Genomic DNA, 25,214 nt, shown 5'->3' with positions numbered 1-25,214 from the left:
ATGTTAGAATTGTGTCGATGTCCCAATATTTATGGACCTGACTGTAAAAACCCCCTTCCTGCCCAGGCCAATTTCCGCTTTCAGCGCTGTCGCACTTTGAATGACAATTGCGCGGTCAAACACTGTACCAATATAAAATTTTTATCACTTTTTTTGTGACAGAGCTTTCTTTTGGTGGTATTTAATCACCTCTGGGGTTTTTTTCTTAAACCAAAAACCACTGAAAATTTTGAAAAAAAAATTTTTTTTCTTCATTTTTGTTATAAAATTTTATAAATAAGTGATTTTTCTCCTTCAATGATGTGCGCTAATGAGGCTGCATTGATGGGCACTGATGAGGCACTGGTATGTGGCACTGATGGGCATTGACAGGCATCACTGATGGGCACTGAAAGGCAGCACTGATACATGGCACTGATATATGGCACTGATAGGCGGCACTGACTGGCACTGATAGGTGGCACTGATTGGCAGCACTGATAGGTGGCACTGATTGGCATTGATAGGTGGTACTGACTGGCACTGATGGGTGACACGGAAAGGCAGCTCAGATGGGCACTGATATGTGGCATTGATGTGCACTGGCACGTGGCACTGATGAGCACTGACAGGTGGCACTGCTTGGGCTACACTGATCATCAGCGCTCTGATGATCAGTGTACATATCCCCTCAGTGGAAAGGCGATTACCGGCTCTCCTCTCCTCTCGAGCTGTCAGCGTGACAGCTCGCTCGAGAGGAGAGTAATGCCGATAACCGGCATTTCCCTGTTTACATGTGATCAGCTGTGATTGGACACAGCTGATCACATGACCGAGCCGACATCTTCGGCTCTTTCCGTGATCGGTGATCCGCTGTGTCCAAGGGACACAGCGCACCGCCGATCGCCACGCAGCGCGCTCCCTGAGCCGCGCATGCGCAGTGAGAATGGGAGGTCGTCATATGACGTCCTCCCAGAATGAGAGCCACCTTGTGCCCGTCCTATTACTATATGGCGGGCCGGAGGTGGTTAAAGTGGTTGTAAACCCTTCCATATACCCAGTGAAGTGACTGGCCTCAGGTAATACACAGAGATTAAACAAATCCTCCTACTTAAGTTGTATCTGTCTATCTGCAGTCTTCTCTTTTAAAGTCTTCTGATAAAGCTTGTATTAGAGTTCAGAAAAAATGGGGCAGAGAGCTGAAATTACAGAGAGAGAGCTCTGGGAGCTGATTGAAGGTAAGAGAGACACCCCCGTCCACACAGCACAGAGGAACATAGCTGAGGCTGTCAATCTGCTGGAGGTCCCTCCTTGTCACCATTTTTCTCTTGGTGTCAGGAAAATTTGTCATTGGTGATTGATGCTGATAGTAGAGGAACGAAGCAGCAGACAGAAATGATACTTGGTGCTGTGGATTAAGATAAGTACACACTATAGAGGGATATGCACTGTTCATATTTCATGCCTGAGGTTTACAGCCACTTTAAGTCCCTACACCTGAAGCAGAGCGGATGAGTTGTTTATATTTTTATTGTATCTCCTTTTTGGAGACTTGTCGGTTGTAGATTCTTCTGTAACTGCACAACTTTAGTAAAGACAATCTATTTAAAAAAACACGTATTGGATACATTTCTAATCCTGTCCAATGGACTGGAAAGCATGGCAAGTCATCTCATCAAGGATACTGATAGCAGTGAAAATGTGGCATTCTATCCAATAGTAAAAATATGTTTTGGCTGGAGTTGGTCTTTAATGAGCTGTAAGTGGCTTAACAGGCTTCCTCTGTGAGTGGGAAGACGTTAACTCTTTATTGAGGAGTGTCTTCAATGTTCAGATTCTCATTTAATGCTGACATTCATTACACGAAGAGGGGTGGTCTGGAGCGCTTCCAACATCCCATATCAAGTTTTTTCCTTTGGTTTTTGTCATGGGGCGGATATGGAAGTCCTCTCCATATTCCTCATAGCCTCTAATTTAGGGGCTTTACAGAAAACCTCAGGGGAGGATGGCACACATTTCACCATGAGATAATTTCCTGCCAGGGAAGCATGAGGTCAATCGGGTTTTGGAGACCTCTGCCGCCCTTGGAAGCAAAGTTTGCTGTAAACCGATCACATAACCCTAATGTAGTTTCAGAAAACTAACTCTCTAGTGAAGAATACTTTTGCTTTTTTATTCTTAGACCACTGCAAGCTGATTTCCAGGAAAATATAAAAATGCTCATTCCTGTCTAGGAATCATTATAAAGCACTTTTACTTGTTCGATCCTCTGCTGCCACAAGCTTTTCTATGTAGCTAGACTGGTCCTCAGTCTTCCCCAATGCTTCGGCAATCTGAGGTCATCCAGTGTCAAGACCAATGCAGGGACCACAACTCTGCACTGGACATGAGGACGCTGAGGAACAGTCCATGGGGGGGGGGGGGGCACGTGCGCCACCTGCCAGGGGTGAGGAAGATCCAGTAAGTAAAACTGTTAACTGCTTTTAAGTCTCATAGACATAAATTGAGCAGTTAACCCTTGGAGTGCTGGTACAGCATTACTACAAGGCAAGAGTTTTTTGGGGTTTTTTGTGGTCACATGACTGCAATTTGTCCTGTCTCATGACTCTAGAGAAAAGTTGGGGCCATGGTCAGCATCTGATCAGCCATTGGAAACCGTATCCAGCCATCCGTTGCTGCTTTCCCCTCTAAGGTGGCTTGGCAGTCTGTGATGTCCCAAGCTGATAATGGCACTGCAGTCAAAACAAAGCTGACAACCGGACCACATCTGTGCTACCAAGGTTAGGGGTACCAATAAGATGGGGGAAGTGGAGAAATGATCAGAGGACACTGGTAAGATCACCAGGTATATTTAGTTAGCATTACTAAATGATATAATGAAAAACTACAATATTAAAGGGACTTGGAAATGATATAGTAAGCTCTGAGCAAACTGTTGGCACTATATAAATCCTGTATAAAAATAATAATATAGAAAGGATTTTTATTTTAGGTGTGCACACACTTTAACCACTTCCAGTCCGGACACTTTTACCCCCTTCCTGACCAGGGCAATTTTCAGCTTTCAACGCTATCACACTTTGAATGACAATTGCGCGGTCATGCAACACTGTACCTAAATGAATTTTTTACCATTTTTTTGAGACAGATAAAGCTTTATTTTGCTGATATTTATTCACCACTGGGATTTTTATATTTTTTGCTATGTAAATGAAAATGTCCAAAAATTTTGAAAAGTGTTTTTTTTATAAAATTTTGCAAATAAATAATATTTCATCATAAATCTTGGCCAAAATTTATTCCGTTATCTTTTTAGTAAAAAAAAAAAAATCCAAATTAGTTTATAACCAAAAAGTATAATTTTTAAACATTTTTTTTTTTACATTTTTATTTTGTTATATTTTTTTTTTTTTTACATACTGTCACCCTAGCAGTACAGTGTCACCATGGTGACACTGTACTACTTGTGGGGGGTGATGAAGATTTTGTTGTTTTTTTTTTTACACTGATTGCTTTTACACCCATATAGGATGTAAAAGCAATCATTTCTTTCTCTCTGTCTGCATTCTTGCACTCATTGAGAAGTACTGAGTGAGCTGTGATTGGTCACAGCTTGTCACATGGTACAAGGCTGTTGTGAATAGCCTTGTACCATGTGACCTCTGTGATCATTCACAGATTTCACACGTAGTAAGCAATGATGTCACAAGTGACATCTTGCTTACTACTTTGCATGTGATCACTGATTGGCCGATCAGTGATCACATGATCGGGACCTCGTACAGAGGTCCCGTCCGACGGTCGGTGTTTCACTGTGTCCGGAGGACACAGCGGGCACCGGATCGCGGTGCTGCGCGCTCCCAAGGAGTGCGCACAAGCAGGGTGCGGGGAGGCCGTTTATAAATGGCCACCCGACCCTGCAGTGCCACCGTCCGGCCGTTTATATGCAACGGCCGGTCGGGAAGTGGTTAAAGCCAAGCTAAAATCTTTATTGCATTGGCTTTGCTTGCAGGAGGGGTGCATACACAGCGTAGAGGTTTTTGTGATCCCTCTGCCCAGCCATTGAACACATACAGGACATAGCTGTCTCCTCTTGTAATGTTCTCCTCTAGATTTTCCTTTCTTTCTAAACCAAGTGTTCACTTTGCATCCATTGCCCTGTACAGAACTTTACGATGCTACATGCTTCATTCATTTATGTATCACCTTTGTCTTGGCATGGTTGTTGTGAATGGACAGTGATCCTCATGAGTCATGTATTTCTTTGCAGGTATGCCGGCTGCATCTCTGGTGACACCTGCTGATGTCATCAAAACTCGACTGCAAGTCGCTGCTCGGGCTGGTCAGACCACCTACACGGGGGTCATAGACTGTTTTAGAAAAATCCTGCGGGAGGAAGGGCATCGTGCATTTTGGAAAGGAGCCGGAGGTAACTGTCTCTTGTTCTGTATATTGGAAGGTAGACCACTTTACATGGCATTTTCCTCTTCTGCGATGAATGCTGACGTTTTTTTTTCTGTCTGCAGCCCGTGTGTTCAGGTCCTCTCCCCAGTTTGGTGTGACGTTGTTGACATACGAGTTATTGCAGCGATGGTTCTACGTAGATTTTGGTGGAGCGTAAGTTATTCTTTGTTGTTTTTATTAGTTGAATTATGTTCTTCCTTGCTGATTAAACAACACAACAATCTTGGCAGCCAGTGAAGTTTGTAAAACCTTTATTGGCTTACACTTCAGTTATACAAGATGAATTGATATAGAACAAAGTGAACGCTACTGATAAATTGTCACATAAGCAGCTCAAAGCACTAAAGATGATCACAACCACCTCTATACAAGAAAAATAATAATAAAAAAAAAAAAAAAAAAAAGTGCAGCGCTAAATAACACAATATAAAATACGATAAAATTCAATCTAAATAGTTCGATCAAAGATAAATGTTCATAAAAATCCTGCGATTGATTCATAAATAAGGTGAACACAGCTTGTATCAAATCCGGAAAATGGCAGAAATGCGCACTCACCGACCGCGCATAGGAAATGCGCATATGTGTATCAAATCCCACAGATGTCGTTATCCTCCAGAAAGAGGTGTCATCAGTCGATCTGCTGGGCTAACAGGGCCTCCTTAGATTTGGATCAGCCAAGGTATATGTTCCTTCCAGGTGCAGGATTCCCTCCTCTGGATAAGATATGTAGCTGTGTCTGCCAACCCCTCAGTGAAGGGTAAAACTAGGGAAAGTACCCATAGTGTAGTATGTAAATGCTTTATTGGTGCATGAAATCTTAAAAATCAGGTCAGTGAACAAAATTCTGGCACATTGCCAGAAGAACACACAGTGAGGAGTTGATAAAAGAAGATAAATACTGACCCTAGTAATGGTTGGCCGCCAGACCTCCACGTGGTCTGGACGGCTAAATCAGGCGTCACAGGCTGTCAGTTCCTCCTGAGGCCTTTCGTGCTAAGGCACATCATCACAGGGGATACTGACAGCTCTGTGACAGACGCCAAATGCTTAAATGCAGACCGCGGGGATTCGCGCATGCGCACTGAATCGCCGCCATTTTGCCGAAGACCACGCTACTGCGCATGCGCGCAGATCGAAGCGCCATTTTTCCATAGATATACAAAACTGTCAGCCGAGGCACATTAAGCCAGGCTGACAGCGCACAGACATCAGCGCGATTGAGCCTGGAAAAAAGGCTCTTTGTTCCCAGGAAGGTGAATGCAGTGACATCACTGAACAGGTTGTTATGGACACCTCCCTCCTCCCAGTCAACACCCATTCGGGTGAGAATAAAGGGAATGGAGCTACTATACCCACGTTATAAAGGGGTGCTCCGAATGTTCGGGTCTCCGGCTGATGGATTATATAAAGCATATAAAATAAATAAAAATGAAACAGATAAGACAGGCATCAGTATGTATAGCTAAACAGCGGTAACTCAAAAGGGGAAATCTGAAGAACTATCAAATTCTCCACTGCCGTTTGCCATCAACTGATAATTTGCATCTAGAGGCACCATTCATTTGCCAGCTTAACATAAGAAATAGCAGTAAGCGATGCCATCCTAGCGTATAAACAAACGCTGATATGCCACTACAGAGTGGTTAAACAATCTCAGGGAGGTAATAGTATCAATAACACATCCCCTATTTGGTGATTCAACACCGGAAAGGTGAGTTATATGGATGACATGGTATAGGTTCATAGCATATGTAGGTACTCCAGGTGCAAAATGGATAATGTCCAGTCGAAGGACTCCATAAGTCCCTACATGAGATGACCGGATACATCAAATATAAGTCATTCTTAATTAAAATAACATAGCAAATTGACAAAATAATAATATAAATGAATAGGATAGCTAAAAATATCATAAAACACATAAAATCTGTTTAGGGATATTGTATATACAAGATGAGTTTAGTTGTATCTGGCATGTGACCGTGATCGCTGCTACAGCAATCGGTTACAGTTTAACGAAACATAGAAAGAAAGTGCAAATCTTTCTGATAACCTTGCCCTCCCTGAGAGTTCTGAGGGGTTAGTAAAATCAAGCACATTAAAGCTGAACTCTGGGAATATGACAACTATGCAGTGGGGCTTCCACTGCTGCACTGCAAGGACTAAATGCTTGTTTTTGTCTAGGGTGGCAGTAAAAAGTACTTTTTCTTGTTCATTATAGGAATTGGGAATTAGTTCTTGAGTTTTTTTTGGCTAGTGTTCTAGGATAGATGATTTTTTTGAGAATAGTCTTAGCATTGTTCCTAGTCATTTTCTCTCTTATCGAGATTGTTTTGTAAATTGACTTTATCCACATGCTGAGCTGTGCATTTTATGCAGCCATCCTGCATCGGGGTATCCTCAGCACTAACGTTAGAGTCAGGGGTGGACTGACCATTCGAGCACTCGGGCACTGCCCGAGGGCCCAGGGTCAGTAGGGGGCCCCATGAGATGCCCCTGATACCTTTCATTGGCTTTTTCATAGGCTTTTTTGGGTGTGGCGAGGACACAGGGGCCCCATGATCCCCTATTGCCCGTGGGCCCCATGAGTTGTCAGTCCGCCCCTGGTTAGAGTCCATACACCACTGGACCGAGGAATGTAGAGCCTGCCTCGAATGTGACCTTTGAGTGCTAGGCTCTGCTTTTGGCACTTTCCAGACCTCTGCGTACTGTGTTAGCACTAGTGTGCTAGTGCCTACCAGGTCCAGAGCATGGGCACAGCTCATTCTGGTGAGATACAGCCTCTGAAGACTCTTTAATGTACTCATGGGTCTGGGACTGGGTCACACGAGAGGCTGTGTGAGCCAAGCATTGGGAGCTACTACGTGTATTAGTACTGTTGGATGCCATTATTGCACCCTCTCTTCTTTCGGTTTCCATGGAAAGGGTTAACATACTGGCCAGATGTGTGCTGCATTGCTAACTAGCATTGCACGTGTGTGCTTTGCACTCTGTTCAAGCTGAAAAGTGAGAATTAACTGCCTCCTGGCATTGCTCCTATTTACAAGAGACATGGTTTTACCTTAGTTGCTCCTTTCTGCTGCCTACAGTGACCTGGTCACGTACAGTCATTGAATCTCTCCTACTGAGCAGCTGATTTGTGGTTTTCCATGGTTTTTACATGATATTCCGTTAAGATGCATCTTTTAAACTGTGCTACGTGTCAAAAATCAAGCACAAGGGAACAGTCCTGCTGAATGGGGCCTCTCTAGCTCAGGATCTACTAATAGTTCAGAGTAGTATGCAGTGTCCCCTCCTCAAGGGCCTAAAACTGCCAGTCTGAATTCATGTCCCCTGCTTGAGTCATTACACTTCTCAAACTTCTTTAGCTCTTTCAGTTGTGGCCCCCAATTCTGCCTTAAGCTGGAAGAAGTTAGAGCTATGCTTGATTTTATTGACCAAATTGCAGTTCTGCATGCTGACTTGGAATGTAGAGTCCATAAGCATGCTTCTACTCCTTCTCCCTCAGAATCTTTGTTGGACATGCCTGTATCTGTGGTGGCCTCCAAACCTTCTATTGCTGAGACTGTCTAATCAAAGGATCTCACAAATCTTTGATGGATAAATGTGTTCCAAGGAGCTGCAGCCAGCTGCCATAGCGTCCAGGCGTAAAGTGATAAGAAACCTTCACATAAGCCCACTGAATTGACCAGCCTAAGGCCAGGCGTCTCCTAGGATTGCCTTGTGTCGGGGAAAACTGTGATAAGTGACTCATGTAGATAGCAGATCACAGAGAACAGCCAAGAACCACGCTAAGTGCCATGGACTGAGGCAAGTACACTCTATAGAAGGATATGCTTTGTTTATTCACCTCAGGGGTCTACAACCACTTTATAGATACCGTTTTGGTTCTTATTGATGTGATGTGCGCCAACTAAAATTAGAATAGTAGCATATCTACCACAGGTGCTGTTTGTAATCCCTCATGTGCCCCGAAACAATCAATACCTTTCCGGTACACTCTTTACTTGATCCAATTCTTTATGGTGACCATTCACTCCTCCTAAATGCTTTAAAGATAAAGAAGTGGTTTGTGTCTATTGTGGATCTGGCGATTTTCCCACCTTAACAAAACCCTGACCATACCTCTTTGAGAATGAAGCTTTGTTATCACCTTGTTATGCAACCTGTCATAGCTGTAACATTTGTAAGGCAAACCCGAGGGGAATAGTCTAAATAGATGTCAAGGGATCCAGCTACTAACCTTAATGATCATGTACTTGAGCACTGCAAGCTTCTGCCTACAGCTCTGCACTATTGTGTTGATGGATTAGTTGACATTGATTGTCCTATTTCCTGAATTTTCTATTGTAAGTGATTATGCGGAGAACTCTGGCTGAAATGTTCATCTGTGTAAAAGGGTAATATCTTTTGGTGAGTCTCTGAACACTTTCATAAAGGATTCAACTGGGGGTTAGAAAGCCCACGCAAAAGAAGCCCAAGCTGCAAATTGGAAAGACACCTTTTCCCTCTGAGGCCAAGAAGAAATAATTTTGTATCTCCCAGGCTTCAACCTCCAAAGCCAAATTCCAGCCATGGGCCCAGTTCAATCACAAACCCAGGCCCCCTGAATCTCCCAAATATTCAAATAAGACCTTCTCAGCATGAAAAGACAGCCCCAATTTCCAAACTGTTTGGACATCCATTAACCTTTGCGAATGTCTGGTCAAAAAGCATCTTAGATGCTTGGGTAGGGGAAGTGATTTCCAGCGGCTACAAGCTAGAGTTCTGGTCTCTGTCTACTACCCAGAGTTATGCAATCCAACTTGCCCTTGTCCCCACACAGACTAGCAGCCCTCAATGTGGCTCTTGCAGATCTCTTGAGCGAAGAGTTTTTGCCATTGTTCACTGACAGAAAAGGTTGCAGGATTTTTACAATCTTTTCACTGTTCCAAAAGGGGCATCCGCCCCATCTTGGATATGAAGGGTTTCATTAAACGTATTAAAGTCCAGAAATTTTGCAAGGAGTCCTCCTCCAGATCTCTCATAGCCTACATCCATCAGGGATACTTTCTAGCCTCTGTGGTCATTCAAGGATGAGCACTTTCATGTCACCATCTCTGCAGCTTATCCACACTACATTCATTTTGCTGTGAGAGCACAACACTACCATTGTGTAGCCCTCAAATTCGGTCTATCTTCCTGCACCCAATATTGACCCCCATACTAGTTTTTTACACTCCCAGCGTATTACCATTGTAGGATTTTGGGAAAATCTCCTGTTGAGTGAATACTTGGTGCAAATACTGACTGACAATGTGATGCAGACGGCCTAGGCCTTTAAAAAGATTTTGGTTGGGTTCTGAATTTTAGTGGTCAGAGCTGGAACAGACTTGTAGCTAGAAGAATCTTCGCCAAGAAAAACTTAAGAAAAACTTTCTGCGATTCTGCATGAGAGTTTAGGGCATGATGGTAGCCTTTGACACATCATTCTGTCATTGAGGGACAATTTTGTTCAGTCTCTAGACAAACTGACTCTGCTTACACCAAAGACCAGGTTATCTCTGGCCTGGTGACTCAGGAATCCAGCTTTGGGGTTGGGGTAATCATCCTCCTACTGGTTTGTAAAATCCCAACAAGGGATGCTAGCCTGAAGGGCTGTAATGGAGTCCTAGACAGCTTATCAGTAGAGGAATCTTGTCTCCCAATCAAAATTCTGCAGCTCCATGCAGTCTGCCTGTCCGAGTAATATTGACTGATGGGTCAACCGATCAGAAAATGCCAATGTGGTGGTGTACATCAACTACCAGGGGAACCTGAAGTCTTGCTGTGGCACTTTGTCTACAGTTTACATTCCAGGTGTAGTAAATTGGCAGGCAGACGACCTCAGTCAGCAGAACCTGAAACCAAAAGAATGGTCCGTACATCCAGTAGTGTTTCAAGATCCAAGTCACAAGTTTGGGACACCAACTGGTGGACCTCCAGGCTCCGCAACAAACTGGAGAGATGTGTCCTCAGATGCAGAGATCCATTTGCAGAATGCCCCAGTCTGTTGCCAGTTGCAGGTGTAAGATTTTTTTAGGCAGCTATTTTTGCTCCAGGATACTCCCAGTCTATGTTTTGTTATGAGGGCCTGCTTATGTTTTATTGTTGCCCACTCCTCAGTTGGACTGCTTTTTTGACTACCGATCATCTCTGAGTAACAAATTCTGGTGTCCATTAATCAACGAGAGAGAACACAGGATTTTTGTACCCACCATCCTAAATTCTTGGAGTTCATTAAGGGACATGGGTCTCAGCCCTCTGTTTTCTATAAAGCTGATGCATGCCCTGAGAGGGAGGTATTATACCTGGCTGGCCAAACATTTTTTGTTTGCCAGTGTCCAACTCCTCCTGATAGGGGCAATATAACCCATTTCTTGATTAGTGTAAAGTAAGTGCTCCCCCAGAAGCCAATGATCACCTCTTATCTCTGATGCTGTGGTCCCTTGGCATCTTTACAATGCTGGATTGAGTGGTTGTAAAAGTGTGTTGTTTTGTGTTTTTGTTTTTTGTTTTTTTTTACCCTAATGCATTAAGGTAAAAAAAAAACCTTTTTATAATAGCTCCCCCCTGCCCCCCTCTAAAACCTCACGAGCCCGACCTCGATTCAGCTCTGTTCACATCTGCAGCAGCTCTTTTTCCCTCTCCCAATTGGCTCCTGCTCCTGTCAGTGAAACTTTGTGAGCATAGAGCAGGGAGGCAGAGCTGGCTGTAAGGGACCGCCTGGCGGTACCACTAGCACTCCACTGAATAGGCGTCCCCAGCGCACGGAGTCTGCTTGTTCACCAGGGCCCCTGATGGTGGGGATGGACTTGGAGCCCCTGAGACCAGGTCGTGGCTACTGGGTGCGTCCGTCAGTGGTAGTGGTATGCGCCAAGGGCTCCCACGGGGAAGAGTCTGGGGAAGAGGATATGAGGAGGTAAGCAGACCCCACTGCACGGGATGGATGGATGGATGAGCAAGGTCAGACGGGCCGGGTCGGTAACAGAGAGGACGGCAAGGTACAAGGCAGCGGGCATAGAATGGTCGGGTCACACGCCAGGTCAGCAACAGCAGGTCAAATCCAATCAGGGGCATTCAGGAGAGAGGTCAGGCAAAGCAAGGGTCAGGGCAGGAGAAATACAGCAAGGTCAGGTACAATCCGGGTCAGCAACTTACAATACACAGGTTCGCAGATACAGGATACAGGTAAGACCAGAAGGCACTGAATGACAGCTCAGGGTCGTTTAAATATCCCGCCCTGCGCTGCCATTGGTGCCCAGCGGGCGGCCGCGGCTTCTACTGCGCATGCGCGAACTCGAACCCCGCGGCCGGCCCGGACCTAGTGCTCGAGTCCCTGCACAGGGCGGCACACTGCGCCTGCGCCGGGACCATCGCGGCGGGGATCAAGGGGATCCCTGACATTGCCCCCCCCCTACGGGCAACCTCCGGATGCCCACCCGATCTCTCCACCACGGGTGAGCGCGAAAGAACCTCCGGACAAGTCTAGGTGCATGGACACTCTGGGCTGGTTCCCAAGAATTGTCCTCAGGGCCATAGCCCTTCCATTTGATTAGGAATTGGGCCTGGCCCCCCCTCCTTCGGCACTTTAGGATTGATTCCACCTCAAATTCTTCTTCTCCCTCGACCGTTATGGCTTCCGGGGGTCTCGATTCTCGGTCAGGGAAGGCATCTGGGATTACTGGCTTCAGCAGGGACACATGGAAGACTGGGTGGATTTTGAGTGTGTCAGGAAGGACGAGTTCGTAGGCCGCTTCGTTGACCATCCGTTTAATGCAGAAGGGGCCTATAAACTTGGGTCCCAATTTCTTCGACGGACAAAGCATCTTTAAATTGGACGTCTCTAGCCAAACCTTCTCCCCAGGCCGCAACACCAGATCTCCCCTCCGTTTCCTGTTGAATGCCTTCCTGTAGTCTTCCTGGGCCCGACTGATGGCCTCTTGAAGCTTCTTATTGTTCGTGGAGAAAAACGTTACTACATCTGGCGTTGCTGGTACTGGGCATTCCGAGACCAAATCCGGGAGGAAGACGGGGTGAAAACCATAGTTGGCAAAGAACGGGGACTGTCCCGTCGCTGAGTGATGGGCGTTGTACGCAAATTCCGCTAGGGGGAGAAGTGGCATCCAGTCATCTTGAGTAAATGAAGTGTAGCATCTCAAGTATTGCTCCAGGGTCTGATTGGTCCTTTCGGTTTGACCGTTAGTTTGAGGGTGGAATGCAGAGGAAAGGGACAATTTGATGTCCAGGGCTTTGCACAGTGCCCTCCAAAATCTTGACGTGAACTGGACCCCTCGGTCCGAGACAATGTCTTCGGGGACCCCATGCAGCCTTACTACCTCACGAATGAAAACTCGCGCAGTCTCGGCTGCCGAGGGGGTTTTCTTCAACGGGATGAAGTGGGCCATCTTGGACAAGCGGTCCACGACCACCAGGATTGCCGTGTGGTCTAGTGATGGCGGAAGCTCGACTATAAAGTCTAACGAGATCTTTTGCCAAGGCCGTTCAGGAATCGGTAAGGGTCGCAGCAGACCCCAAACTTTGTTTCTGGATGGCTTGTTCTTTTGGCAGGTGATACAGGACCTTACATAGCCATTACAATCTTTAGCCATGTCCGGCCACCAGAAGGAGCGTCGGAGAAGTTCCAGGGTCTTTTCTGGGCCAAAGTGCCCCGCCATCGGGTGGTCATGGCAATGGCCCAAGACCAGGGTTCGGGCTTCCTCCGGCACCACAATCCGATCTTCCCTCCATAGGAGTCCCCCCTTGTTCTGGAGGAGCCCTCCGGCTGGGGTAGAGACGGTTGTGGATGCCTCCATTATCTTGGAACGAAGGTCCAACTGAAGGGCCAAGAAGTTACCCGAGGACAGGATGGTGTCGGGTACTGGGATCTCCTTGGCGTCCTCGTACATACGTGATAACGCATCTGGCTTAGTGTTCTTTGATCCAGGCCGGTACGTAATGTGGAAGTTGAATCTAGAAAAGAATAGTGCCCATCTTGCCTGTCGCGGGCGTAGACACTTGGCGGTTCTCAGATATTCTAGGTTTTTGTGATCAGTAAAGATTAAGATGGGGTGCACAGCACCTTCCAGCAGGTACCTCCATTCCTCTAATGCTGTTTTGATCGCCAGTAGCTCTCGATCACCGATATCATAATTCTTCTCTGCTGGGGTAAGCTTCCGTGAGAAGAATGCTACAGGATGGAGCAATTCCTTGGTGCCTTTCCGCTGGGAGAGGATGGAACCTACCGCATTCTCCGATGCATCCACTTCCAGGATGTAGGGCAGGGCGGCGTCTGGGTGACCCAAAATGGGTGCCGAGGTGAACAACTTCTTCAAGGCTTCAAAAGCTTCCTGAGCTTCTGGTGTCCATCTGAACCGGGTTCCCAGCTTGGTTAGCTGAGTAATGGGGGAGACCAGACCCGAGAAGTTCTTGATGAATTTTCGGTAAAAATTTGCAAAACCAATAAATCGTTGGACGCCTTTCCTGTCCGTGGGTTCAGGCCAATCCAGTATTGCAGCGACTTTCTGGGGATCCATCGCGACCCCCGCGGTGGAGATAATCAGGCCCAAGAAAGTAATGCTGGATTGTTCGAAACAACATTTCTCTGCCTTGGCGTACAACCCATGCTGCCGCAATCGCCCCAATACCCTCGCTACATGTATTCTGTGTTCCCCCAAGGAAGGGGAGAAAATCAAAATGTCGTCTAAATAGACGATAACAAAGACATCCAGGAAGTCCCTAAAAATATCATTCACAAAGTGTTGAAACATGGCCGGAGCATTACACAACCCGAACGGCATGACCAAATATTCAAAATGGCCGAAGCGGGTGCGGAAGGCCGTCTTCCACTCGTCCCCCTCCCTTATGCGAACCAAGTTGTATGCTCCCCTCAAATCCAGCTTTGTAAAAACCACTGCTGTTTTTAAACTTTGGAATAACTCTGGTACTAACGGCAGTGGGTAACGGTTCTTTATCGTGACCCTGTTCAACTCCCTGTAATCGATACACGGCCTCAAGGTTTTGTCCTTTTTTTCAACAAAGAAAATTCCTGCCCCGCCGGTGAAGTGGAGGGGCGGATGAACCCCTTCTGGAGGCTGTCCTCGATATATTCCTTCAGGGCCCCCAATTCGAGCTCTGAAAGGGGGAAGATTCGCCCAAAAGGAATTTCTGAACCGGGTAACAGGTCAACGGGACAGTCATAAGGGCGGTGGGGGAGTAGAGTATCAGCTCCCCGCTTGCTGAACACATCTAGAAACTCATGGTAGGCTGCCGGGATTACCTGTTTTAATTCGGCTTCCCCCTCAGAGCACAGGAGGATTTGGGGGACCCCCGGGCCCGAAGTGCGGCAGTATACCCGACAGTATGGAGAACGAAATTACTCCGGTCTCCCAGTCAATTTGGGGGTTATGGGCCCGTAACCATGGGAGCCCCAAAATGACTGGGAAGAGGGGTGAAGCTATAGCATCCAGGCGGAGCAGTTCCTGGTGCTGGCCGGCAATGACAGTGGCGATGGAGGGGGTTTCCTGGTTCACTACCCCTGATTTTATCCGGGAACCGTCGGCCAAATAAATATTGAACCCCTTCTGTTTCAATTGGAGAGGAATACCCTGCTGGTGAGCAAAATTAATGTCCAAGAAGCAGCTGCATGCCCCCGAATCAACTATGGCCGATACTTCCACGGTCCTTTCCGGAAGCTGAAAGGAAAGGGGCACCACTAAGTATTGGGATGGACTAACATTGCCAATGGACAAGGAAGAAGAGGTGCACTTACTCAGTTTCTGCGGGCAGGATCGTACCATATGACCAGCTTCACCACAGTAGAGGCACAGGTTCTGGGATCATCTGCGCTGATGTTCCTCTGGAGATAGTTTAGGCTGTGCCAGGCCGAGTTGCATAGGTTCAGGGATATCTCCAGGTGGCCGGTTCTGGATGTTTGGCCTAGGTGCTTGACTGGGACCTTGAAATGACCCCCAGGGATTTCCATGACCCTGGCCGGACATCTCAAACCTGCGTTCCCGCAGTCTACGGTCAATCTTAATAGTCAGTGCAATTAAGTCCTCTAAAGTCTCAGGCACCTCCACCCGGGCGAGCTCATCTTTCAGGCCTTCTGATAGGCCTATGCGGAACTGATGCAGGAGAGCAAACTCGTTCCAGCGTGTGTCCCCCATCCAGCGCCTAAATTCAGACGCGTACTCCTCCGCCGCTCGGCAGCCTTGCCGGAGCGTGTACAAAGTAGCTTCAGCAGAAGCTGCCCGCTGTGGGTCATCGTATAGGATGGCCATTGCGTCAAAAAAATTGTCAACCGAACTAAGGTGAGGGTCATTTTTTCCCCGCAGTCGGTGGGCCCAGTCTTGGGGTTCACCCTGCAGGAGGGAGATGACGAACCCCACCTTCACGGATTCAGTCACAAAGGTTCGTGGTTGCAACTCAAAATAGAGAAGACAGGACTCACGGAATGACCTGAAGCGTGTGCGGTCCCCGTGAAAACGTTCCGGTAAGGGTACTCGGGGTTCGGCCGCCGGGAGTGGGACGGATGCCCCAGAAACCGGCACAGGGGCTGCTACGGCCGGGGGTGCGGGGACCGCGGCCTGTGGGGCAGAAACGGATATAGTGCAGGTCTGGAAGTGATTCTCAATCTGCTGACATCTGTCCTGCAGGGCCGATACGGCCTGTGTCAAGTTAGACAGGTGCCTGCAGATCTCCTCAAGCGGCAAGGGCCCTCCTCTAGACTCAGTCATGGCCTTCTGGTACTGTAAGGGACCGCCTGGCGGTACCACTAGCACTCCACTGAATAGGCGTCCCCAGCGCATGGAGTCTAAGTCCTAGGGTGCTTGTTCACCAGGGCCCCTGATGGTGGGGATGGACTTGGGACCCCGGTCGTGGCTACTGGGTGCGTCCGTCAGTGGTAGTGGTATGCACCAAGGGCTCCCACGGGGAAGAGTCTGATATGAGGACTGCACGGGATGGATGGATGGATGGATGAGCAAGGTCAGACGGGCTGGGTCGGTAACAGAGAGGACGGCAAGGTACAAGGCAGCGAGCATAGAATGGTCGGGTCACACGCCAGGTCAGCAACAGCAGGTCAAATCCAATAGGGGGCATTCAGGAGAGAGGTCAGGCAAAGCAAGGGTCAGGGCAGGAGAAATACAGCAAGGTCAGGTACAATCCGGGTCAGCAACTTACAATACACAGGTTCGCAGATACAGGATACAGGTAAGACCAGAAGGCACTAAATGACAGCTCAGGGTCGTTTAAATATCCCGCCCTGCGCTGCCATTGGTGCCCAGCGGGTGGCCACGGCTTCTACTGCGCATGCGCGAACTCGAACGCCGCGGCCGGCCCGGACCTAGTGCTCGAGTCCCTGCACAGGGCGGCACACTGCGCCTGCGCCGGGACCATCGCGGCGGGGATCGAGGGGATCCCTGACACTGGCTGTGTGTCTGAATAGAGTGCCCCCCATAGAAAGCGGCTTGCTATGGGGGCTCTCAAGAGAGGAAGAAATGTGGAGATCCAGCCCGGGGGGGGGGGGGCATTGGGGAGGGGGGGGCCCCAGAAGAGAAGGAACGGAGCTGCTCTGTGCCACACCCTTACACAGAGCAGGTATGTATGACGTGTTTGATATTTAAATGAGAAAAAAAATTAAAACTTTACAATCACTTGTAATGATTGCAGCCATGGGCCAAATCCCAGAAGCAAAGGAGCAACAGGATTGGTCACATGGAGTCTGCGGAGTGAGTGATATAAGAAAGTGTGCAGATTACTGGTACCCTAGGCAAAAACCTGCAGTGTGGATGGGGCTCCCCTGCAAGGGTATTTATTTACCAAGAGTTCAGATTTACCCCTTAAGGGTTGCTGTCAAACACTAGCTTTAACATTTGAACCCAGTAGCATGTTTAATACAACATACTGTGTATTGGAATTTTTTTAAAATGTGTGTGTGTGTATATATAGCCAAAACTTGTTTTCTTTTTGTCTTGGATAGAGTGGGGAAGGGCTAAAACCCCTGCCATGTTCTGTTTTCACTGTCAGTATCCTGCTGGGGAGATTTCTGTTTTATTTCCTGTCTTGTAGATAGAAAAGTGGTGAGGAAATCTCAAATTGAGGGGAACCCCAACATTAGGGTTTCCCATCACTTTTTTGTCCCTGTGACAATAGTCATCTGGACAAATTATTGAAGGAACTGCCTCACTAGCCAGTAGGAATGGGTGGAGGAGGGCATACTTCAGCAATATTAGGAGGTGTCATGGCTTTGCCCAATCAGAATGGAGCTGCCTACAGGCACTGTACCCACACAAGGAAAGCTACCAATGCTAGTGTAGAATTGAAAACTAAAAGAAAAAGGTTGACTTGCTGCTGCTCACATCTTGCAGTATAACTTATTTGCTTTTATTTGACTTACAGGAAACCAGCTGGTTCAGAACAGGTCCCTAAATCCCGAATCACGTTGCCTGCCCCGAATCCAGACCACGTCGGAGGATATAAACTTGCTGTAGCCACTTTTGCCGGAATCGAAAGCAAATTTGGACTGTACCTGCCACGATTCCAGGCCCCACCATCTACCTCTGTTGCAGCTAAAGCTTGAGGACCGTGACAACTTATGGGAGACCACTCAATGCAGTTCTGTCATATTTTACAATTTGTTCCCTTTATGCAATAATTTCCACTGACGTCTTTTATTCCATAATCCGTTTCATGAAAGTTTTTAGAACTTTATAGAGTTTCTTTTTATGTGCAATCTTTTTTTGTTTTTTGGTCTAAGTTTAAGAAAAAAGTGTTCAGCTTGGTTGTCCAGCTCTGGTGGAAAAACTGGATTCACTATGGAGTGTATAGTGAGGTGAGGCTTGTATTTCTACCAGAGCCTGACAGCCACAGGGCCTTTAAGAATGTATTTGAATTTCACTGACCAATATTGCTACCAGGTTCCACAGGGCAGGTCAACTGCAACCAGAAATGGGGAAAATAAAACCAACAATGCAATATCAGCACCACAGATCAATGTATGTCTGTGCAAGAAAAAAGAACATTCAGAACATCTCTGAAATACAATGGACCTTTCCCCATGTTTTATCCCATAAAAAGTGCAGAATTTCTTCTCGTTTTGAGCTGGCAACTCTCCTGTACTGCGATCCAAAGTAGGGATGTCATCTTCCCTGCCAGTTCTCCTCTTCTGGAGCACAGAAAACCTCCCTTCTCATCTCCATAACAAAAGTGGCCAATGCTTTGTAGTCCATCAGGTGAGAACAATGGTTAGGGTTTGTGTGCAGCAGAGGCAGCATTGTTGGCTCACTACAGGAAGTTTCCTAACTTCTATCTCACCAGATTTCAGCCAAATATCAGGTATTCTATACTTGTGGTGCTTTTAAAAGGGTTCAAACATGGAAATGTGTATTGACTGCAGCAATGTACTTTTTTTTGGGTTTAGTTATTTTTTCCCCAAACACATATACGCTACCCACTTATTTTTAAACATAACAGTGATGGCGTTCTTATGCCCTTGTTCATTGAAGCAGTTCATAGAATAATGGTAATTTGCAGTTTAACCAGGTAGATGTCTGCTTAGGCTAGTGAAGATCTCATTTCTGGTTGGTTGCTGTTGGTTACTATACTTTGCACTTTACGTTTGCTCTTCACATTCTCCTGAGACCTATTTACACTATTGCAGCACGTTAGTTCAAATGTGTTATTGTGCTTTGGAATGGGCTGCCTAAGGCAGGCCATAGATGATGCGATTTTCTTTCCTGCAACAATGCGCTGAAGGAGAGAAAATCGATTGATTTCCCCATCAACACAGTCAGTGGTGATGGGGGAAACCCTACTGCAGTGCCATTGTGTTTTGCTGATGCGGCGTGTTCCATGTGGGTAGAACACGATTACTGCTATAGTGACTATAGCCACCGACCATAATTGCATGTAAAGAATTGGACAGGCTGGTTGTACCCAAGTTGATCAATGGATTGACTTCAGTACAATCTGCCTACCCATGGATGCACCTTTGTTAGTGTATTAAGCAGCCCACAGATGGATCAATTCTCGACCAGTTCAGCAGGGACCAGCCAAGGTTCGATCCGAACCTTGGCTGGTCCCTGCTGAACTGGTCGAGAATCGATCCATCTGTGGGCTGCTTAATACACTAACAAAGGTGCATGTAGGATATTTGCCTCCACAACGTACATTTGAGCACTAATCTGCAATGCCGCTTCTATGGCAAGGTGCATTGGGATGCCATTCACAATGACTAGCACCACATCACACTAAGGGTCGTTACTGCAGTAGGCTCGCTGGTGGTTTATCTTGGCCACAGATGTGAGCTGTGCACTGGAATCTACTAAACCAGATGCCACGTGATCAACTTTGTAGAAGTATCTTTACTTTTTACAGCTCAGTGGCATCACAGAGGCTACGTGAACTGCCCGAGCACCATCCACAGGGCTTACAAAACGCGTAGCCTTTCTGCTTTTCTTGAGTGGGTGGGATCCATAGAGGCTTCCTCAGAGAGCAGCTAGTCTACTTTAGAGCATACATTAAACCCCCATAGACTCATGCCAATATTCTTTAATATTTTCAGCAGAGGGGCAAAGTGAACTTTGCTTAAAGAGTTAGTATCCTGGGTATGATTCCCACCAAGGACACTACATGAATGTGGTTTGTAGTCTTCCTGTGCCATATTGGTTTCCTTCTGCTGCTCTAGTTTACTTTCCAAAGCAGGCTAGTAGGTTAATCAGCTTCTGCCCAGATTGGCCTTACTGGGAGTGTATGGCTGTGGAAAATATTAGATTACAATCTCTTCCTTCGACAAAGACTAATGTGGTTGGTTGATGTTCTCTGTAAAGTGCTGCCTACAAAACCATTTCTTGACCTGCACTGATGAACCATGAAGTTTTATTGAAGTGAAATTTTCTTTCCTTAGAAATAACACGCACGAGTCAGGCATTTTAGTCTAATAAAGAAATGAATTGTATTATCTTTGGGAAATGTTACATGTAAATCAAAAGGAAAAAAAGCCAAAATTCCCATCTGTACCAGTTTTTAAAGAACGCACAATGGGGAAATTTACGAAGACTGGAGCAGACAGAATCTGGAGCAGCTGTGTATGACAACCAATCAGCTTCTTCAGTTAAACTTTGAAACTGAAAGAAGCTGATTGGTTGCCATGCACAGCTGCTCCAGATTCTGACTTCTCCATTCTTAGTAAATTCCCCTCACTAGGTTTGGATTAAATTGTGTTTTTGTAATTGTATTGCATCAATTGTTTTACCAAACCTGTATAAAATAATTGTTTGCCATGATGCTTTTGTAGGGCTGAACAAGGCTTGAGTAACCTGGACTATGCTAGAATGTGGAACCACAACCTCCAGCATGTTCAGGCAGACATTCTGCAGGTTGCTTCATTTGTAGGTTGCTCAAGACATCAGAGGAACAAATTGAAAGGAATATAGTGTTTGCTCACATGGTAGTCTGGGTGACTAAAATGATGACTTTATTTTGGTTGCCATGGGCAACACATCCACCTTTCATCAGTCTTTATACACCGCTCTTAAAGGATAAACTCACCCAGAACTTGTATTTCAGGGTATGAGTAACATTGAGGTGGCTATATTACCCACTGGCTTGATTTGTCTCCCGAGGACAGCAGTGAGATACCTGCCCTGAATTCTCACTATTTCTATATGTACGTTGGGGAGCTGGGAACTCAGAGTTGTCTCATTCAGAGTCCTTGTGAGGTACATGAAGCCCATGAATGGTTTTCCATGTTTAACCGATCTACAACCTAAGGGGGTTATTTACTAACACAGGGGAGTGCAAAATCTGGTGCAGCTCTTCATTGAAACCAATTAGCTTCCAGGTTTTATTGTCAAAGCTTAGTTGAACAAGCTGACGGTAGAAGCTGATTGGCCACCATGCACAGCTGTGCCAGATTTTGAGTGCTTCATTTTTTAGTAAATCTCCGCCCATGGGTGTTCATAGCTGTCTACAGCTGTCTGGCATGCCAGGGGCCACCCTTTGCTTTACCTTGCCACTTGGCCAGTGGTATCTCTGTGGTCTAGATCGTTCTTCTCTACATAGAAAAGGAAAAGATCAGTTCTACTGCACAGAGATTTGTGTTCCATGAGTGCTGAAAGTTGGAAGCACTTATCATAGTGACCCACTCTATGTTAGAGAATTCTGTTGGGTCATCCAGATTAGGGTGTTGGTTGGATCTTTACAGTCATCCTTGAAGTGTGTAAGATAAAAACAAAGATGTCAAAATTAGTATTTAATATCATGCAATGGAACTGAATGTTACAAAATTTCAGGAAACTTGTAAGGCTTTAAAATTGAGATTTCTGCTACGCGGGTTTCTTGCATCTTGACCAAATGCCATCTCTCTTACCAAGTGTATCCAAAGAACCCGGACTAGCAGTTTTTAATACCATTAACAGTTTAGGACATACTTTTTTTTGCATCAGAGTGAATTAATGTGCAGAATATGAATGCAGTCAGTTATGTGTATGCGGTCACTAGGAGATGATCATTGTGAAGTAACAAGAGGTCACATATCAGCAATCTGTTACAACATCGGGCACTATTCGGGGAGGGAGCTATAGCAGGCTTTTAGGTTGAAATTTCTCTACGCACACATACCCCCAGCACTTTATAAAAAAATAGATGCTTGATCTTTTTTTTTTTTTTGGTGTTGGGTGATACTCTTTTGTAGATACACCCAACACCAAAAAAAAAAAAAAAATATTGGATGTGATTTTGTAAACATAAGCTCTGTTGGTGCTTTACAGTCATTTCTCTAGTGCATAAAGCTGGCTTAGATGGATCGAATCCTGGCCAGTTCAGCAGGGACCAGCTGTGATTTCATCCATCTATGGGCAGGTTGGTTGTACCTAAGTATATCCATCAACTGACTTTGGTACAACCAGCCTGTCAGATTTTTTACATGTGATTACTGCCGGCAGCTATAGCCATGAGCACTGATCAAGGCTTCCCATTAGCAGAGCACAATAACTGAGGGAGAGATTCCCCCATCAACACGGACTGTGTTGATGGAGGAATCAAGTGATTTTCTTTCTTTTTACCCGTGGCGGAAGGAAAGAAAATGATATAATCTGTGGGCTGCTTTAATCCGGTGGAGGTAAATAGATACAGGATTAGTGCATTTCCTCACGTTTTTCCACCAATAATGAATTTTCTGTATCATGTACATTTATGCTGTAAAGTGGATTTAAATTCTGACAATTAAGAGCACTGCTGAGGTGGATAAATTAGAGGTGAGCTTAAAAAGTGTCTACCCTGCTGCTTACATTACCAAATCCTATGTTACCTGATTTGATGGGATGGCTAAATAGACTGAAGAGCTGAAATACTTTTACCGGAGAACAAACTGCTCCATGTTCTCTTTAGTGCTGGCAACACATGAAAGCAATGACAATTGACCACCTGGTCTTTCCTAAAAAGGAGGGTCAGGATGAATTTTACTCCTCCTGTCAAACAGAGATCACATGATCAAGCAGGGGCGGACTGACCATTTGGAAACTCGGGCACTGCCCGAGGGCCCGGGGTCAGTAGGGGGCCCCATGAGATGCCCCTGGTACCTTTTTCATAGGCTTTTTTTGAGTTTGGGCACCGACACAGGGGCCCCATGATCCCCTATTGCCTGGGGGCCCCATGAGTTGTCAGTCCGCCCCTGTGATCAAGTGTCTGTTCTTTCAGGCATATAGCCAGCAGTGAAGGGAGACAGAAGCAGGATTTTCCCCAGAAGAGCGTAGTATTGGGCCTTCTCTCAGGATCAAAGCAGAACTTTCTGATAATGTGAGCAAAGATCTGCTTTGTATAGAAGTGCTGAAGCTGGACACGTCTGTGTTACATATGTTGCTTGTGGACGTGTGAACAATCAGGTGACTTCACTATGTCTTCTCATGAATTGCAGTTTTCAAGATCAACAACTTGTGGGCGGAGCTAAAGTCGGTCCAATTATTATCTGAATTATGCACTTCCATGAAATGCTGCTTAGAATAAAGCCAGCCGATAATTGATGTACTGTACGACTGCCTTACCTAGTGTTTGTCATTTGTCAGGAATGACGATGCCACAGAGAGATTTCTAATCCGATGTACGATGATGATGATTATATCCAGTTATCTGGGATGAGAAGGACACGTCTTGTGTGTTCTTGCAGGTGGTGGTAGTGAGTATTCCATGTTCAGTTTGAACGTTAGTAATTAACATTTTGGATATTATGTTGTAGTCTAATAAACCTGAGTTGAAAAAGTCTGCCGTCATTCTGTAGCATCAAACTGTGAAGCTGTCGTAGAATGGCCCGATGTCAGGGGGCCGGCCTTGTCCAACTCCCAGAAGGGAAGCTGGGTTTATGAAGCTCTGCACCAGCTCTACCACCACCACCAGCAGCAGATGGACAGTGGTGGCCTTCATATTGCTGCCTATCCTGACCGTTTCACTTCAGTGTTGTTTTGTTCTTATAGGTTATGATTTGATAATATGAAATAATATGATTATGAAGCAGTTACATGATCAGAATGCTCCCAATCACAAATATGCATTGGAAGCTTTCCAGTACCTGCTGGGTACTGTGCTGGGAGCGCACAGAGTGCACTTTCAGCACAGTAATGTGTTTACATAGGGACACACAGTTGTGTTCAAAATAATAGCAGTCAGACATCACTAACCGGATCAATCACTGTTTTTGGTAGAAATGATATTTCTACATGGGAAATAATTTACTAGCAGGTGTAGTAGAGTAATAGAAATCCAACAGACCCAACAGTCATGACATGCATGCTGCTGATTCTGTGTAATTGAATCACTAATTGAAAGGGGCATGTTCAAAATAATAGCAGTGTGGAGTTCTATTAGTGAGGTCATTTATTCTTTGAAAAACAGGTGGCAATTATTGCCCTTATTTAAGGAAGGAAGGCAGCAAATGTTGTACATGCTGGTTACAGTGCATTTCTCTCTGAAATTCTGAGAAAATGGGTCGTTCCAGACATTGTTCAGAAGAACAGCGTACCTTGATTAAAAAGTTGATTGGAGAGGGGAAAACATATAAAGAAGTGCAGAAAATGATAGGCTGCTTAGCTAAAATGATCGCAAATGCTTTAAAATGGCAACCAAAACCTGAAAGACGTGGAAGAAAGCGAAAAAATACCATTCGAATGGATAGAATAGCCAAAATGGCAAGGACTCAGCCAACAATCAGCTCCAGGAAGATGAAAGAAGGTGTAAAGTTCCCTGTGAGGACTGTTACAATTAGAAGACGCCTATGTGAAGCCAAGCTATCTGCAAGAAGCCCCCGCAAAGTCCCACTGTTGAAAAAAAGACGTGCTGAAGAGGTTACAATTTGCCAAAGAGCACATTGACTGGCCTAAAGAGAAATGGCGCAACATTTTGTGGACTGATGAAAGTAAGATTGTTCTTTTTGGGTCTAGTGGCCGGAGACAGTTTGTCAGACGACCCCCAAACACTGAATTCAAGCCACAGTACACTGTGAAGACAGTAAAACATGGTGGTGCAAGCATCATGATATGGGGATGTTTCTCATACTACGGTGTTGGGCCTATTTATCGCATACCAGGGATCATGGATCAGTTTGAATACATCCGAATACTTGAAGAGGTCATGCTGCCTTATGCTGAAGAGGAAATGCCCTTGAAATCGGTGTCCAACAAGACAACGACCCCAAACACACCAGTAAACGTGCAACATCTTGGTTCCAGACCAACAAGATGGACGTTATGGAGTGGCCT

General features: G+C 45.9%; 1 protein-coding gene across 1 annotated transcript in view; it reads left to right on the top strand.

Annotated features, from left to right (window-relative positions):
* SLC25A13 (solute carrier family 25 member 13) overlaps positions 1-23,722 on the top strand; it is a 247,445-nt gene extending 223,723 nt beyond the window's left edge. The window contains exons 16-18 of the mRNA XM_089678657.1: positions 4,250-4,408; positions 4,506-4,596; positions 17,866-23,722. Of these exons, the coding sequence (XP_089534783.1) occupies positions 4,250-4,408; positions 4,506-4,596; positions 17,866-18,046 (431 nt within the window). The 3' untranslated portion in view covers positions 18,047-23,722. The remainder of the gene's footprint in view (positions 1-4,249; positions 4,409-4,505; positions 4,597-17,865) is intronic.
* Positions 23,723-25,214: the final 1,492 nt, after the last annotated feature.

The sequence above is a fragment of the Staurois parvus genome, unplaced genomic scaffold (genome assembly GCF_062004578.1).
Source record: "Staurois parvus isolate SC_StPar_1 unplaced genomic scaffold, SC_StPar_1.0 ptg000208l, whole genome shotgun sequence".
Lineage (NCBI taxonomy): Eukaryota > Metazoa > Chordata > Amphibia > Anura > Ranidae > Staurois > Staurois parvus.
This window is presented reverse-complemented; position numbering and strand designations above follow the sequence as displayed.